Here is a 15,654-nt window from a genome sequence, read left to right as displayed (position 1 = left end):
GACAAGTTGCTGAGGCATAGATATGTGAGCACCTTGGCATCGCATTCAATGGCATTTGTGCTCACTCCACACACAAAAACCAACAGAGTCATCCTGCACAACTCTACCTGCTCGGTTTAGGTTCACACCAATGCAGACATGGCCCACTGACAGAGAAAGTGGATAAAAGAAAAGCCACATGCACAAAAGGAAGTCAGGTTAACAGTTCCTTATCTTGGGGAGAGCACTGAAAGCCCCCCCCCCCTTTGCTTAAGTCTTCTCTTTTCTACATGTCTCTTTTGATTTTAAGATGAAAACTCTGTGAGTGAGTGTGTCTGAGGGGAGACACCTGCAAGGTTAAGCAGGCTCCAGGAGAGCAGAGTCTGATTATCTGGCGTCTAGGAGGGCCGGGGAGGACAGATGAGGAGGGGGGGGGGGTGTTATATTCCCAACTGTTGCATCCGACCCATAACTAGGTCAACTTTCGTGCAGGAAATACACATCACCGCCGGGTAAAACAAAAGACATTTCCCCCTGTTATCAGCCGGTAGTGATACGTGGCTGCCTCTCTTTCCGCGGTTGGATAACTAACGATGGATGGAAAGTGTAGACACACCGCAGCAACGTAAGACCAGGAAAACGTCTTTCCAGCGGGTGACCTTACTTACACTAAAGTCAGCTTAAAACTGTTTCACTACTATTTCTAATTCCCGCGACAAACTCTAAACTAAGCCTCGGCTACTTTCATATTCAAAAAAATATAGAGCACTTACCAGCTGTTTACACTGCAGCGAGGGACAATGTTGACATGTAGGCAACTTGCTGCTTTTACCCGCTTGATATATTCCGTATTTCTATTTGTGCAAACCGAAACGGGTCAAACCAGGACGGCGCTTAAAAGAAAAAAAAGCCACTTCGAAATAGTCCTTTGAAACTTTGCAGGCCACTTCTTCGCCACACTTTCATCTGAAGTTGACGGCGGAGGCAGGCGCCATGTTTGTGTCTGAGCTGATAGTTTTGTTGGTGAGCTTTCTAAACGTCTCTTTTCAGACTGGAACCGCCCAGAGAAGAGAGGCTACAGTTCCTGCTGTAACTGACGGAGGCTGGCCTCGGGGGGCGCTATCAAAGCTAGCCCACAGAAAACTCGCCTTTTCCGGCGCGTCTTTTCAAAGTAAAACGCTGGAATGGCGAACAAACGCAGTTGGAGTTTTCAGAATAAAGTCATTTATTTAATTCAAATTAAAAGGTTAAATGTTAAATAGATTGTTAGTAGTAGTAGTAGTATTAGATAGATGAAGAATAAGTAGTATAATGATGATGATGATGATGAATCATATTAACATTTAACATTAAGGAGTGTATAATCACCTGGAAACAAGAATTGGGGTTTTTCTTACCTAAGCTTGAGCTCTGCTACTTTTTAATATATTACAGTACTTGTAATCATTATACATAGCTACAGTATTTGTGCTGATATGACATTACTTCAGTATTATTCTTTTGTTGCACTACTGCTCATTACTTCTGTACATATATGCACAATATACAAATATATAAACTATTTTAGCGTACATAGAGCTTCTAAATGCCATTTCTTTCGTACTTATCTTGCTCTATTTGTTTGTAAAAAAAAAAAAAAAAAAAAAAGATAATTTTTACTGTTGCTGAATTTCTACTCTGGTTATAATCATATTTCGGTCTTCTGTTTCTACAATGCAAGTCTCACTCACCTGTCAGAGGCTAAACACCTGATGTGAGGACACAGGATGGTGTGCAGGGTGAAGCAGGTACACGTCTGATACGCAGCTAATTTAGTGCCCAGTATTCCTTAATAGTTGTATCCACCTATACTACATTTCTCCCAGTTTATTTTGGCAGACACGATATTCTAGACAGGAAATGAATGAAAATAAGTTTTTATAAATGTCTTTAATGCTACAACATATTTAACTTACAGTAAAATTACTTTGCCCCATGGCAAATTGTTTTATTGTTTAGGTGAAATCTGTCGACTTCCTGCCTCCTCTGAGCTTTTACTGCTGCCTTGACTCACTTCTTTTCTTTTGCTCCATGGCGTTGTTCAGTTTCTGACGCCCCCCATCTTAAACTCGGAGAAGTTCCCCCGATATAAAAAAAAAAAAAAACGCAACAGGTGCTTGAGAAAGCCATATTTTCATATTTTGGCTGTTCTTAGAAGACACTTACAGCCCCATTCTTTGCATTTTTGATTGTTTTTATGGGAACAGTGGCTTGCATCTGAAATTCAATGCAAATATTAAAGTAGATGTTTGTTGGATGTAGATGTAGATACATGCCATGTCATGTGACTTGCAGCTCTAGCTTTGTTTGCAGTTAATAACAGATTAAAGATTATGTGCATTACATTTTTATTTCCAAATGTTTCAAACATTTGAGAAATTCTGCTACTTTCATCAACCTGTTTCATTTGTGGTCATCTACCTACAAAGACATTTAGCATCCTGTTAAGACATTGTGAGGTTAGAAACCATGCCAATAGTGCAACGTGAGTACAATATGAATACAGTGGACTCCCGACAGCTTCAGGAGTTCAATGTTACTCTCCTACACAGGCATAACACTGACATTAGAAATCTAGTTATTTACACAAGTAAAAAAAAAAAAAAAAAAAAATTAACCACACTTTACAATTTTATTAAACCAATTCATGTCTTATTTTAAATTAAAACCAATAAACTTATGCACAGACAATTTAGAGTGACAGAAGCAGGTTATTTCAAAGCCATGTAAAAATGTTACATTTATTTTAAATTCAAAATCAGACAGTTGATGACATTGGGGGCTGAAAAGTGGTTTCTGTATGAATGTAGTTAACACTTCATGTCATCTATTGGGGAGAATGTGATGAGTTTTGGGAGGCTGTACTCTTGCTTCTTTGGAGGTGAAGAGGTCTCCAAAGTGTCTAGGTCCAGTGAGAAGACCTTGTCTGAGGCGTCCACTGCCTTTGCAGGCTGCTTTAGCCAGTCTCGGTCCAAACCAGAAACCGCATGATCCGACAGAAGACACTTGGGTGTCCTATTCCTGCTTCCCATAAAAGAGCCGTCGTTGCACGCCTGCTGGATCTGACCCAGGTAGTGACGTGCGGTTATCAGCGGCGACTGCTTTGCGTCAGTCTTCAGAGAGGGGAGAAGGAGCTCGTCCTCATCCTCGCTCTTTATATCGTCGTCGAGGCTCAGCAGGCTGTCACAGCTGGGCATTTCAGGGAGAGTTTCGTGGTCAAGGCTGAAGTGGACCGCACTGCTGCCGGTGCCACTCGGGCTGTCCAGGGTCTCTGTGTTGAGGGTGTCCCACAGCAGACTGGATTTGAACAAGACCTCGTGCTGGCTGACAGGCAGGCTGCTGTGGCTCGTAACAGGAGGGGTGATACCACTGAAGACACTGAGGGAGGGAGCATCGGGGCTCAGCAACGTATCGTCATTAAACTTGGCTGACTGTGCGATTTTCTCAACTTTGTCTTCCTCAAGTGCCTTACGCCAGGAGCTCTTCACATCCATAACTTCAAGAAAAAAAAAAAAAAAAAACACAATTTTATCAACCATCATAGAAGCTATGCTTTTATGCAGCCACAGACATCCTTTAACTATTGCGCAATTGATTAGCTCACCCCTTCATGCTTTTCCCCTTGACGCATTGAACAGAATTCACCTAAATTTAAGGTCGACGGCAAATGCAACAGATCGTGACTTACTCAAGCTCTCAGGCGTACGAGGCAGCTGCTTTCTAGTAGAGAAGGGATCTCCATGAAGAGTGCCGAGAATGCCCTCCAGGTCTTTAACCCTGCCCTCTGTGGGAGTGGTTGTAGTCACAGCATCTGCAAACTAACAAAAAATGTGTAATTGCTAAACTGCTGTATAGCAGCCAGTCACACTTCCATTGGTTTGAAAGTTACTTATACCTGATCAGCAAGGTTATCACATTCCATGTCTAATATCCGAGTCTTGGTCCTCATGGGGGACACCTTCGGATGAACACGGGTAGTCTTCCTCACACTGGCCTAAAAACAAGCACAGATTGTTAAATACAGTGTATCAGAGGACCTGGTGCACACAGCAGTTTAATTTAAAACAAAGGTTAGCTGGAATATAATACTTGCCTGAGGTGGTGGTACTAATGGAGCCCTCAGAGGAGGAGATGGAGGCGTGTCAAAAAGCCAGTCTAGAGAGGTATTCGCTTGTGATGGTGCTTCAGTGGTGACAACAGGACTTTCAGTCCTCTTGGCTGTTGCAGGGCAAGGGCTGTTCCAAACACAAAAAGCTTGATTTATTATTCAAAACCACATTTGCTCTGAGTGACTCAATCTCTATGCACAGTAAAGTGCATCTTTGCAACACACAGTGAAAGCAACACAGCATCTTTATGTAGCTATTAACAGCCCTCTATGTGGCCTTGACTCAGTGCTAATCCCTGAGCCAAGTCAGCACATTGCCCTGGCACCTGTCTGCAATTCGATTGTTGAATAGATCAGTGCAGGATGAATGACAAAGTCATGCTCTTATTTTAGTAGCTTACAATGTAACATGAGTAAACCAGCAATTAAAATCCCCAGCTGCACAGCACCTCAGAGAGAGCAGCGTTATTTCTTGTGATGTGGCAAAAGAGTTAAACTGCATTTCAGCTCAATGATGCTATGCTTCTACATCACTTTGTATAATTAAAGTCCTACACAAATAAAGAGTGTCTGCTCCGTATCTGTCCGTGGCGATTTCTCTCAATTCGCCTCGGTCATCAGAGAGCATGGATGCTTTAGGGAGGGCTAGTGTCGGACAGAGCACTGCTCGGTTCTGCCCAGGTATCTGCCTCCCATCAGAAGCAAATGCATTAAAAAAAAAAAAAAAAAAAAATTGAAATGTCGCCATTAGATTACATTACCTCTTCTTCAGGTTAGAATAATGATGGGCACCTTCCTGTGATTTACTCTCTGAAGGCTTCTCCTCTGAAAATGTGTAAGCAGCATGATTAGAAACAACTGCAATGTTGTAACACTATGTATACTATGTATATCAGATTCTGCTCACCAAGAAGCGTTGCAGGGTACTGCGAGAAGACACTACTTCTGTAACTGGTGTCAGCCGCTGGTTCAAAGGACAATGGAGCCATTGGTGAGAGGAAGCCAAGAGCCTAAAAATAAAATAAAGTTCAATCTTAACTCAAGATATGCAACTACCGTGAAATGCCTTTTGAGTTGCCAAACATTGTGGCACTGCAATTGCCACCTGAATGGACTGTAGCCTAGGACTAATCAAGTTTAAAAAAAAACACAAGAATGACTCACAGGATCTTCATTCAGAAAAAAGACTAGGGGTGTGTCCTTCAGAGTATCCATCCACTTCCTGTCCCACTCAGTCTCCAACTCTCTGATGGCACTTCTGACCTCAGGAATTCCTTCCTTAGAAATCTTCTGTCTGGGGAGGGGGGAAAGAAAAGGTTAATACCCTGGTACTCAAGCTATACAACTTATTCTTAGATAATTCTTTAACTAGGATTACAAATGTAATCAGTCATTGCAGTGTTTAAGCCCCAAATAGTTAAAGGGTAATACAGATTCAGGTTTCAACCCGTTAACTTGACACATTTCCAGGCCTTAAATTTAGACTTTAAAGAGACCCTGCAGATACAGATGTCAACCTTGGTAAACTAAAAATAAAGCAGTGATTTTGCAAAATTGTAAAATCCCTTCTAGTAAGAGACAGCAATAATACTGCACCACCTCATATAGTTTGGAGAGAGCGCACTTTACTATCAAGTGAGTGCTGGTCGATGTTTACCTGATGAGGTGGAGGTTCTGCAGCACACGGGCCATCTGTTGACATTTCTCCTGGAGGTGCTCAGGACTGAGCTGGGGCTTAGGGGCATGAGCGACCCGACAACACTCCTCCCTCAGGAGTTGCAGCGCGTGGTTCATCAGCTCCAACACACAAAGGAGGTTCAGCTGGCCTGCCTCATACACATTCCCTGAGCTCAACTGGAAGACAAGGACAATTAAAAACCAGTGCTTGGACTGAAAATGGTTTCTTCTGTAGCCACATCACCTGTCTCCAACTTTTTAATACAGCTTGTAAACATACACTGTAGCTGGATTATGATCAGATTATCAAATTTAGGCCCAATGGTGATGTGCTTTCATTCCAAATGTGAAGATTTGATTAAGTAAAAAAAAAACAAAAAACATTGTGCATCCAAAGAAATCATTAGTGTCTCACAGCCTGAGGTAACAGTGGAATGAGAAGTGTAAATGAAACTATAGACTCAAGAACCAAATAAGGAGAACCTTATCTTCCATTTACAGGAAACAGGTCCTGAGTGATATACTGAACTGACCCATTACTTCACCCTAACCTGATGTGGGAGCTGTTCAACTCTCTCCAGCAGACACCGGGGAATTTTGAGGACTCGATCCGTGCCGTCCAGGACGTACTGGTCTACATCCCCTTTCAAAACACTTTCCACTGCATGCTGGTCCTCTTTGGTAGTTGAGAGCATTCCATCAATGGTCGACCACAAGGAGCGCACCTTAAGACAACCAAATACTTATGTGAGCTCCTATAAATAAACACATCTCAGTACAGAACAACTGATTTCCAAGACTCATCTTGATTTTAGAATTCCACAAGCCTCCACCATACTTGTGGCAAACTGCCATTGTATAAACGGCATGATTTAGAAAGGCAGGAAGCTTGCTATCAGCACTGTTGTGTCTTATTAAAACATGGGAAGTAATTAAGTTTTACACACACAATATTACATACCTGTTTGGTCTTCTCTGCTGGAGAAGCTCCCTCCTGTGCAGAATCACTGCTGTGACGCCTGAAAGTAGATAGTCCTGTTTGTTCAATCTGTACAGGAACATTAAAGCCAGAAGTACTGAGGAAAAACAACCATACATACTTGAGTAGCTCGTCATACTTTGCACCCTCTGCTCTGATGTCCCTTACAGACTTCACCAGGAGCCTTCAATAAGGAGGAAAAACAAAAGCTTAAAATATAAAAACAACAAATACAAGCACTTCCGCAGCAAATTAATGCTTTCAAAGGAAACCTCAGAGAGGCATGTCATAGCAAGAGAAAAGTAACTGTCTTCCATTCAGGTAAGCTAGTCCCAGGGTCCTGCTATTGTATGTGCATGCTGGCTCACTGGCATGGCTTACTGGGACACTTGGTTATACAGAGCCACCATTAACACAATTTGTTTCACCTGTGCTTTGGCTGCTAAGGCAATCCGAGGTGTCTGAAAAAGGGGACACTGATTGCGAACGCCTCCAGCAACTAGCAGCTGGCCTCGTTATCTCTGGGTTTACCAATGAGTTCACAGGAAACAGGTGTGGCTTGAAACAAACAGCCAATAAAGCGTGCAGCATCAGGAACAGCGACATTAGGTTGAAACAAAGAAATAATACAATGACCACATATTAAAAGTAACTGGCCATAAAGCTAATACTTTTCTGAAATTAAATTAGCCTTATTAAATACAGCAGCCATTTTCAACATGTTAAGTCGTCTCAAGTGAGTATGAAGAACTGACCCCTCTTGGATCAATTAAGAGTTATTTTAAATGGCAACTGCTCTTATGTCTCTGGATGAACAAACTATTATACTAACTGTTATAATAATTATGTATAGGCAATGCACAACGTTATATCTAACATTAACAATGCTGCTACATTGTAATCTAGAAAATCACATTTTCATTCAATTTGAATTTCATATAATTGTTTTATTTACAACTGATAAAACTTGATTTTTTTAATTTTGTGGTATTTCTCTAAACGTTACAGCACATATTTCATTTTTATTAATGCCACACATGAACAAGTCAGAGAAATTTGATTTCAATGCCATAACCTGAGCTGCCAAGTGGTATGTCAATCATATCTACTGTAGTAGTGAAGTAGAAGGCTTCTATCTACAACCTGTTTCTACTGATGTAAACATCTAGCTCTGTCCAGCTGCCAAGATGGACTTACTGGGCTCGTCTCTGGTACTCGTGGAGAAAGCGATCTTGATCCACTGCAGCTTTCAAAAACCTGCTATTGATGAGGCTGAGTCTCATCACTGCCATGTCCAGGGAGGAAGCAGGCATTGCTGCAGCTTCAGGAACCCAGCTGTCATCTGAAAATAACAATATTCAAGATTATTTGTCTTTTGCATGCCAACTCTATGACAAATTAAACAGTATGAAGTGAAACAATGCCTGACCATTTTTGTGTCACTCTGCACTTTTTGAACTGAAGTCCGATTGTGAACGCAAGCTACTGGTAATGAAGGAAAAAGTCGACCTACCTGTGGTGAATGTCTTAATTTCCTGTAGCATGACGTGATTGGCCAAATTAAGCATCAAGTTGATAAACTTGGGGCCTCCAGGTGAAAGGAACAAGGATGCTACCACTTTGGATCCTGCATTCGCGGTTTCATCCTACACAATTAAAAACAGTTGATTAAAGTATGTAAAACACTAAAAAGGACAGAAAACTGCATTTGTAGATATGTAGATGAAAAAGATATTTTCTTTATAGTTTAGACACAGATGCAGAGAGAGTGGGATGCCGTAAAGTTAAGAGACTTGAAAATAAAGCTAGAAGAAATTAGGCAACATAGGAAGAAAAGATGGACACTATCTCCCTATTTGGGAGGGCATACCTGGGGTGAATAATCTGTGAAAAACACTTTTTTTAGACTGATAAAGAGGATGAACATAATGGCATTATCTTACCATTATTTCTCTCAGCCAAGCGCAGGTAACTTTGCGGAACTCAGCATCTGCTTTGTGGTTCAGAACAGGCCAGCAGTATCTAACCAAACAAATATATAACATCATTTTTACACAATGAATCCTGGGAACGAATAGCTACTGATATACACAGTGGGTCATTTTACCTGTATGCCTCATTAAATCGTGTCGGGTTGAGTTTCTCCAACAGGAAATGGGTCACTATGTAGAAGGCATCTTTGTTTGGTTTGTCGAACATATTCCTATTGACCATAAACACATAAAGAATACAGTGAATGACAACCTAAATGTAACTTCAAGTTAAATTAGCTGACGCTGACATGTTGTAATCAACACTACAAGGGACAAAAACTTGGACATGGCTTATTCAGTTAGCTGACGTTAATGTATGTTATCGTTATCCATGATAAAAGCAGACTCACGGTCCCAGGTTGATGTGTTTAATGTTAATGTTGGTTTTGCCGGCGACTGACAGAATTGCGGCGTCTGGTTGAAATCCAAGCCCGAGGAGAGCAAACCACAGATATTTCCCATTCTTTCTCTGCAACAATGCCGGATTCGCCATTATTCCGAGTTGTTCAGAAAGCACTGTGTCCGGTGGCGACTGGCTTTATATTAAGAAGCTAGCCGGCTAACTTTAGCTGCTAGCACCAAAGTTTACAGTTGGCTAACTTAGCTTTCGCACTTGTTTTCTGTTTGTCAACACGCATTTAACACGCTGTTATTAAACTTAACAAGCACTACTGATGAGGAACAGTTACCAGGGATATACGGTATCCAGTTACGTTACGTTTGAGTTCATGTTTGTCAAACTAAATTTCCCTAATTTTAGTCAGGAACACGAAAACGCAACAGCAACAACGCCTACCGCCAATTTTTTTTCAATGACCACCCGGAAGTTGTTAACAAGTAGTTCCGGTGAGCGAGTGTGTCCACGGTGCATTTTACAACTGCTTTTATTGTCACTAGCTGTATTTGTTGTCGCATTTACACCAAATGTAACTACTGTGGTTTTATGCGAGGACATCGTGACACTCATTTAAACTAATGTTGGACAAGGCGAGCTGGCTTTACAGTATCCCATAAAGAAAGTTAATATAACTAGTTCATTATTGGGAGACGACTGTTACCGAGCTCAGAAAAATTATTGCATTGTATTTATTGTACATAGAATAAGTAGTCCACAGGTTATACAGTAGTAGTCAATTAATTTAAGACTTCATGTCTAAGTCTCCACAGTTGTGTTTTCCCAGTTACATTTGCAGTACACTTGTTCTGTAATAAAATACTATACTGAGGTATTTTTTCCCCAAGTGTAGCGTGGCAGGTGTAAATATTAAACATTTTTAAGGATAGACAGATTTAACTTGACACAGTGTATTAATATTTCAAACACATTTATAAGCCATTATTACATGCATTCACCCAACAAATTAGTCAAGGGGCTTTGGAAAGGCACTGCAGTAATAAAAACACAGGCTAAGCGTATGCAGAGATTTCATTTGTCCTTTTTTATTGCAGAACATACAATTATTTAAGTCTCCACCACAACTGATTAAGCAGAACGGAGTAATAGTAAGAAACAAGTACTCTTTTTTTCTAATCATTCACATCATTGTAGTTCTTTTAAAACCAGCTGGCAACACTCAGCCACCTTAGATGGATCAGACACTGATGAGTACTTGGAAATCTGAGAGTTGACCCCCAGGGAGCGAGCCAGGTCCTGGGCTGTCTGGTCTGAGGCCACAGTGGTTCCCAAGGCCACTAGCAGCCTAAACACAGCCTCCTTGTCTTGTACCGTCTCGAGAGCTCTACTGGCCACAGACAGGCACTGGGCCTTACCCTCAAGATCGGGCTGGCTGTGCAGGCAGCCAGCGTAGTTAAGCACCAAGGTGGCCAGGGCAATGTGGATGTTCTTATTGCAGACGGTGGCCAGGTCGGCAGCACGTGATAGCACCGTTTCACGCTGGGCCATGAGGAGGGCTCGGCCGTGCCTGCCACTAAAGCAGTTACACAGAGTCCGCAGCGCCAGCATCTGGTTGGCAGGTCGCCCCTCGGGCCTCATCAGGCTCAGCAGGTGGTTGCACAGCTGGACTCCCTCTGCCTCTCCACAGAGGCTCTCATTAACCAGTGGGTGGCGCACTGCCAGCCTCATAATGTCCAGGACAGGAAACACAATATCTAGAGTCCAGGGGGGAAGGAAAGGGAAGTTAGTGAACTGAAGATCCTTAAAATCATATTAATGTGTCCATTTTTCTCATAAATTGGGTTGGAAGTTGTACCTTCAGGCCAGTGAGAGGCCTTCCAGAGCAGGTTGACCTGTTGGATGGTTGGGGGAGGCTTGGGGGAGGTGGCCTCAGAGACAGACACCAGCAGCCTGTCAAGGCTTTCCAGAATTTCTTCAGAAAGCTTGTGCTCTTGAGGGGCCCCTCCATTCAGCTCCTTCAGCTTGGCTGGTGAGGAAAGAGCAAATCAGGAACCCAGACACAGGGTGGACACTTGAACCAGGGGCATTTTGGTACATCTTCATGACAAGAAATTATTTGGAAATCTTTACTTTTAAAGCCGCTGAAAATTTGGTAAGTATTTGTCTATAACATGAAATATTCATTACAAATAAGACACATCAAAGTAAGAAAAAAAAACTCTAGATATATTTTTTGGGGTTTTTGATGAATTATGAATCTTCACATAGTTGAAAGTGATAAACTGTTCCTGGCTTTATGTAGACTGTAAAGCCACATCATCAAATCCATACTTGAAATGCTCACCAATGATCTGCGGGACACTGGCTTGCTCAAAGGTCACACCATCCGTCTTGGGGAAGTAGATGTTGGTTGCCGTCTGTCTGAGGGCTGCTGAGGAGTAAGCACCTCCTCCTGCAGAGTACAGAGGGGTATAAACCAATGAGTGTAACATTAAAGGATTAAAAACAAAACACAAGTGCCTTGCACCATGTGTACGTGGGTCTACCACTGACCAGCTGTCACAAATGAATCGTAAGTAACTCACCTGTGAAGGGATCTGCCACACCTACAGGAGCACTAGGGTTTGGACCCGACCCTGGGATGTAGCGACCAGAGCCTTTAGGGAGAAAAAACGCTGTGAAAAGAACATCTCTGATGATGTTCAGATTGAGAAGAATCTTTAAGTAAACATGCTGTACCTGTGAAGGGATCAGCTCCAAAGCCTGGCCCATCAGAAGCCCCGGGGATGTACCGAGCTCCTCCTGTCAGATTGAAAGAAGAAACATGTTTTAAGAAAATATTAATTGTGTCTAATGGCCTTTAAATACTGTAAATGCACAGTATATAGGCACAAGAAAAGTGGAAAAACAAGCCCCAGTATTTATCTTTTGGCCTCACCAGTGAATGGGTCACCACCCGCAGGCTGGGCTGGGCCCACCTCATGTCCTTTGGTGTTCTGTATTATAAAATTGGCAACCTGGTCGAGGAACATGGGGCTGAGGTCATTCTTCTGCAAGAAGTTGTGCGCAGTCAACCAGGGGTCCTCGGCCACATTGTAAGGCAGTTTCATGGACGGCCCTCCCTCATTCACGTCAATGGTGAAGACATAGTCGTATTCCTGAGGGGAGATCAGGAGGCGTCAATGACTGTTCTCGTGTGTGTGTGCATAGCTTGTCCTGTCAGTAAGCTTATAGTCTTACCTTTCCTTCATACATCACGCTCTTGGAGGTCTGTTCGTTTGAGCCTCCGACCACATCTCCGATCTTCATCCAGCGGCCATCACTGACACTCCACTGATATGCCTCCACCTTCTGTCCATCTTTAATCAGCCGCGTTTGTCCGTCACGATTCCCTGTAGGAAATAAGCAAACACAACCATCTTGATGCAGAAATAGCATTGGTACTTCTTCAGTTGTTATCAGACTGAATTGTGCAATCTTGGATGTCTAAAAAACACCAGATACAATTATAGTTCATATGATAAATAAATAAATGTCAGTCTATTTTCTTACCAGGCTCATTAAGGTGTTCCCTTCCAGGAAGGTCCTCTATTTTGATGTCTCCAAGGTCGCCTGTCTTAGGGTCTATGGTGGTTTTGGAGAGTTCATCCTCAAAGGCCTGCAGGTCCTCTGCGCTCGCCATGCGGTCCTCAGCCTCCGTAAACACGCGGATAATGCCATCACTGTGGGCAGAGGGGCACCATTCGGGTTAGCCACAAAACTATGTATGTGTCTGTTCATCTCCATCATCTTGTGTGAATGCAGGAGGGATGTCAGAAACGGAAGCAGTGAACAGTAGTCTGTTATATGGTGTAACATTATCGAGGGACTGATTTACAAATTTACTGCACATTAGCATGCTAAATGCAGTTCTGTTACCTGGCACCAATGGCTATATCACCATTAGGTAGAATACAGCAGCACCAGACAGACTGGGCAGGCAGGCGGATGGTCTGAGTGCACTCTCCCTGCTTCCATATCCTCAAGGTCCTGTCCTCTCCTGTGCTTATGAAATCTAAGAAGAAAAGCATCAGACTGAGGGTCAGGGTGAGCCAGCTACCATCTTACAGCAGAGAAACAAATGGATGCTGGTTCAATAAATGGCCGAGCACCAGTCGTTGGTTACCCTCTTTTGCTTTCTCTTTCTCGTACACTCTTTCATAGGCATTTTAATATAAATGTAAATGAACAAACCTTGGTTATTAGGGAAGACAGCCACGCTGTAGATGTAGTTGGTGTGGCTGTAATAGACTTGTACACATTCGCCTGTTACCAGCCACCGTCTGATACTAGTGTCATTACTGCAAGAGAAGAACTCAGTGTTGCTGATGACTGCTAGACCCCTTACACAGTCCTCATGGCCTACAATGGAGAAAATAAAAGGTTTTGTCGTTATCGTGGACTTGGCCTAAACCAGTTAAATATTTAAAAGGTTTGAGAGTGAACTGCTTACAAAGACCAGATAACAACAACAAAAAGATGGTATTCCCTTATGTCAACCCCCTGCAAACTCTCACCTGTAAACGTCTTCTCACATCGACCAGCTTTCCAAAGCTTGATGGTCTTATCCGCTGATCCAGAGAGCATAAGACCTTGTTCAGGTAAGATGACCACTGCCCACACAGCTGCAGAGTGGCCCTGTAGCAAAGTTAACAAGCAGATATTTTGCTCTGTCACACTGCAGTCATATGTTTGATTGTTACAGTTGCCAACACCACAGTCAGTGTCAGAGAAGCAAACTAAAACTGTTTCTTAAGGAAACCCCTCCTAACGGGGCATATGAGTAATCTGTAGCCTTTCAGAAACTACATCATACCTCCAAAGTCATCATGCACTTCTCATTGAGCCAGACTTTGGCTGTGGTGTCCCAGGAGCCGCTCAAAAGTGTCCCAAACTTCCCAGAAGACAGAGTGCAAACTGTGGAGATTAAACACCAGAATCAGATAAACTGTTGAGATGCTTGCTATTATGGCAAATGACAGCAGAGCAAATGAGATGTCTATTAGAATGTAATAACCCTGGGCGTCTACAGTAAAGCACAACTCACCTGTATTTTTGTGACCCTTGAGAATGAATAGGGGCTGAGGTTGGTCCATTGTGAAAACACAAATGTTATTATCATTTCCACCTGTGGCAATAAGTCCTCGAGGATACGTTTCACTGGGTGCAATGATGCATACACAGGATACAAAATTTGAGTGGCCAGACATACAATGCATCTCTGTGAAGCCTTGGTCTGGGCTGTCAACAGGAGGGGAAAGAAAGCAAAGAAGACACATTAAGTGAACAAAGTTACTTGTGTGGGAACAAGTGGTTGACAATTGCAAGGTGGGTCGGTAAATGAAAGTAACAGACAGACTACATAGTGCCGCTCTGAAGCTGGTGGACCTTGTATATTGACACTGGCAGTGGAATGAATGACAAAGCTAATTTGAGTACACGTTAGCAATGCGCTCCCCAGCTAAATGAGCTAGCATCGTTAACACGGGTTTGTTACTAGTAACTGACTTCAGTGCGGGTTGTTAGTTGGCCTGCTACTTTTTTCGGTCAGGGCACGTTTCCCGACCAGAGTGTAACTTTAAAACTGAAATAAATCGTAGCCAGCCGTCACAATTAGTTAGTCAGTAGCAGGCTAATGCTAGCTACCTTGAGTTTGGTACCCAGACTCTTCCGGTTCGGTCTCTGGACACAGATACGAAAGCTCCCTCTGGAAAAACAGCAGATGCGAGTCCTCTAACGTCCATTTCGTGGCCCGGGATCGAGCACCTGAGTTTGTATGAGTTAGATGATGCCATTCTGCCCCGAAAAGACAATGAAACTAACACAGAAGGGGATATGCTAAGCGGCGTTGCTGTCAACAAACACCGGCCGCTAATGCTAGCGGAAGTTGAATTACGTCACGGACGTCGCCATTCAAGTGAATGTAATTTAATTTATTTACAATTAAATACAAGTAGTGGTAAGCTTAAAGCTCTACTATAGGGTAAGTGTAATATAATTTAAAAAATGACAAAAGTGAACGAAACAGGAGAGAGGGTAAAGGCAGCGGCAGCTCGCAGTAGCACTTCCGGCCTGGACATGTAGTAGCCATGTTTCACCGGTAGGCGGCAGCAGACGGGTTTCTGTGTTGCCGATGGTGCACTGCGCTCCAACCCCGAGTCCACCGCCCACCTGTCCTCTACAGCTGCATCAAGCTACCGTAAACACACAGGACACAACAGGAAACTGTGATGTTGTCATTCAAATAAAAGCCTCAACGTTGCCAACGTCAAAGTTAAAGTCCAGCGTTCATCAGCTCCCGTCAAAAGAAATGTTTTCAATAAATAATTTATTGTACATCCGTAGAAGTCTAGGAGCAAAAACCTCACGCGTACATGTGACCCTTAAAAAATATTGTTTGTTAACTAACGATTACATGAAGTGTCATGAACAGATATTTTGTTTG

General features: G+C 42.8%; 2 protein-coding genes and 1 non-coding gene across 3 annotated transcripts; all 3 read right to left on the bottom strand.

Annotated features, from left to right (window-relative positions):
• Positions 1-2,349: 2,349 nt before the first annotated feature.
• haus6 (HAUS augmin-like complex, subunit 6) lies at positions 2,350-9,634 on the bottom strand. The gene is made up of 16 exons (XM_051429101.1): positions 9,166-9,634; positions 8,890-8,985; positions 8,726-8,804; positions 8,296-8,428; positions 7,980-8,124; positions 6,904-6,966; positions 6,765-6,822; positions 6,355-6,528; positions 5,784-5,980; positions 5,291-5,420; positions 5,034-5,136; positions 4,888-4,951; positions 4,112-4,253; positions 3,914-4,012; positions 3,707-3,836; positions 2,350-3,514 (listed from the first exon to the last, which is right to left on the bottom strand). Exons 1-16 carry the CDS (start codon positions 9,306-9,308, stop codon positions 2,829-2,831), a joined length of 2,442 nt encoding a protein of 813 aa, XP_051285061.1. The 5' UTR covers positions 9,309-9,634; the 3' UTR covers positions 2,350-2,828.
• Positions 4,691-4,821, bottom strand: LOC127349609 (small Cajal body-specific RNA 8). Its single transcript, XR_007880340.1, has one exon. It is a non-coding gene; the product is annotated as a small Cajal body-specific RNA 8 (non-coding RNA).
• A 597-nt stretch (positions 9,635-10,231) lies between the features above and the next one.
• Positions 10,232-15,214, bottom strand: plaa (phospholipase A2-activating protein). Its single transcript, XM_051429102.1, has 14 exons — positions 14,856-15,214; positions 14,257-14,450; positions 14,026-14,126; positions 13,727-13,847; positions 13,404-13,571; positions 13,089-13,224; positions 12,723-12,892; positions 12,411-12,562; positions 12,109-12,328; positions 11,910-11,972; positions 11,756-11,827; positions 11,515-11,622; positions 11,026-11,196; positions 10,232-10,924 (listed from the first exon to the last, which is right to left on the bottom strand). Exons 1-14 carry the CDS (start codon positions 15,002-15,004, stop codon positions 10,356-10,358), a joined length of 2,394 nt encoding a protein of 797 aa, XP_051285062.1. The 5' UTR covers positions 15,005-15,214; the 3' UTR covers positions 10,232-10,355.
• Between the last annotated feature and the right edge of the window lie 440 nt (positions 15,215-15,654).

The sequence above is a fragment of the Dicentrarchus labrax genome, unplaced genomic scaffold (genome assembly GCF_905237075.1).
Source record: "Dicentrarchus labrax unplaced genomic scaffold, dlabrax2021, whole genome shotgun sequence".
Lineage (NCBI taxonomy): Eukaryota > Metazoa > Chordata > Actinopteri > Moronidae > Dicentrarchus > Dicentrarchus labrax.
Note: the sequence above shows the minus strand (reverse complement) of the source record. Positions and strands in the feature narration are given on the sequence as shown.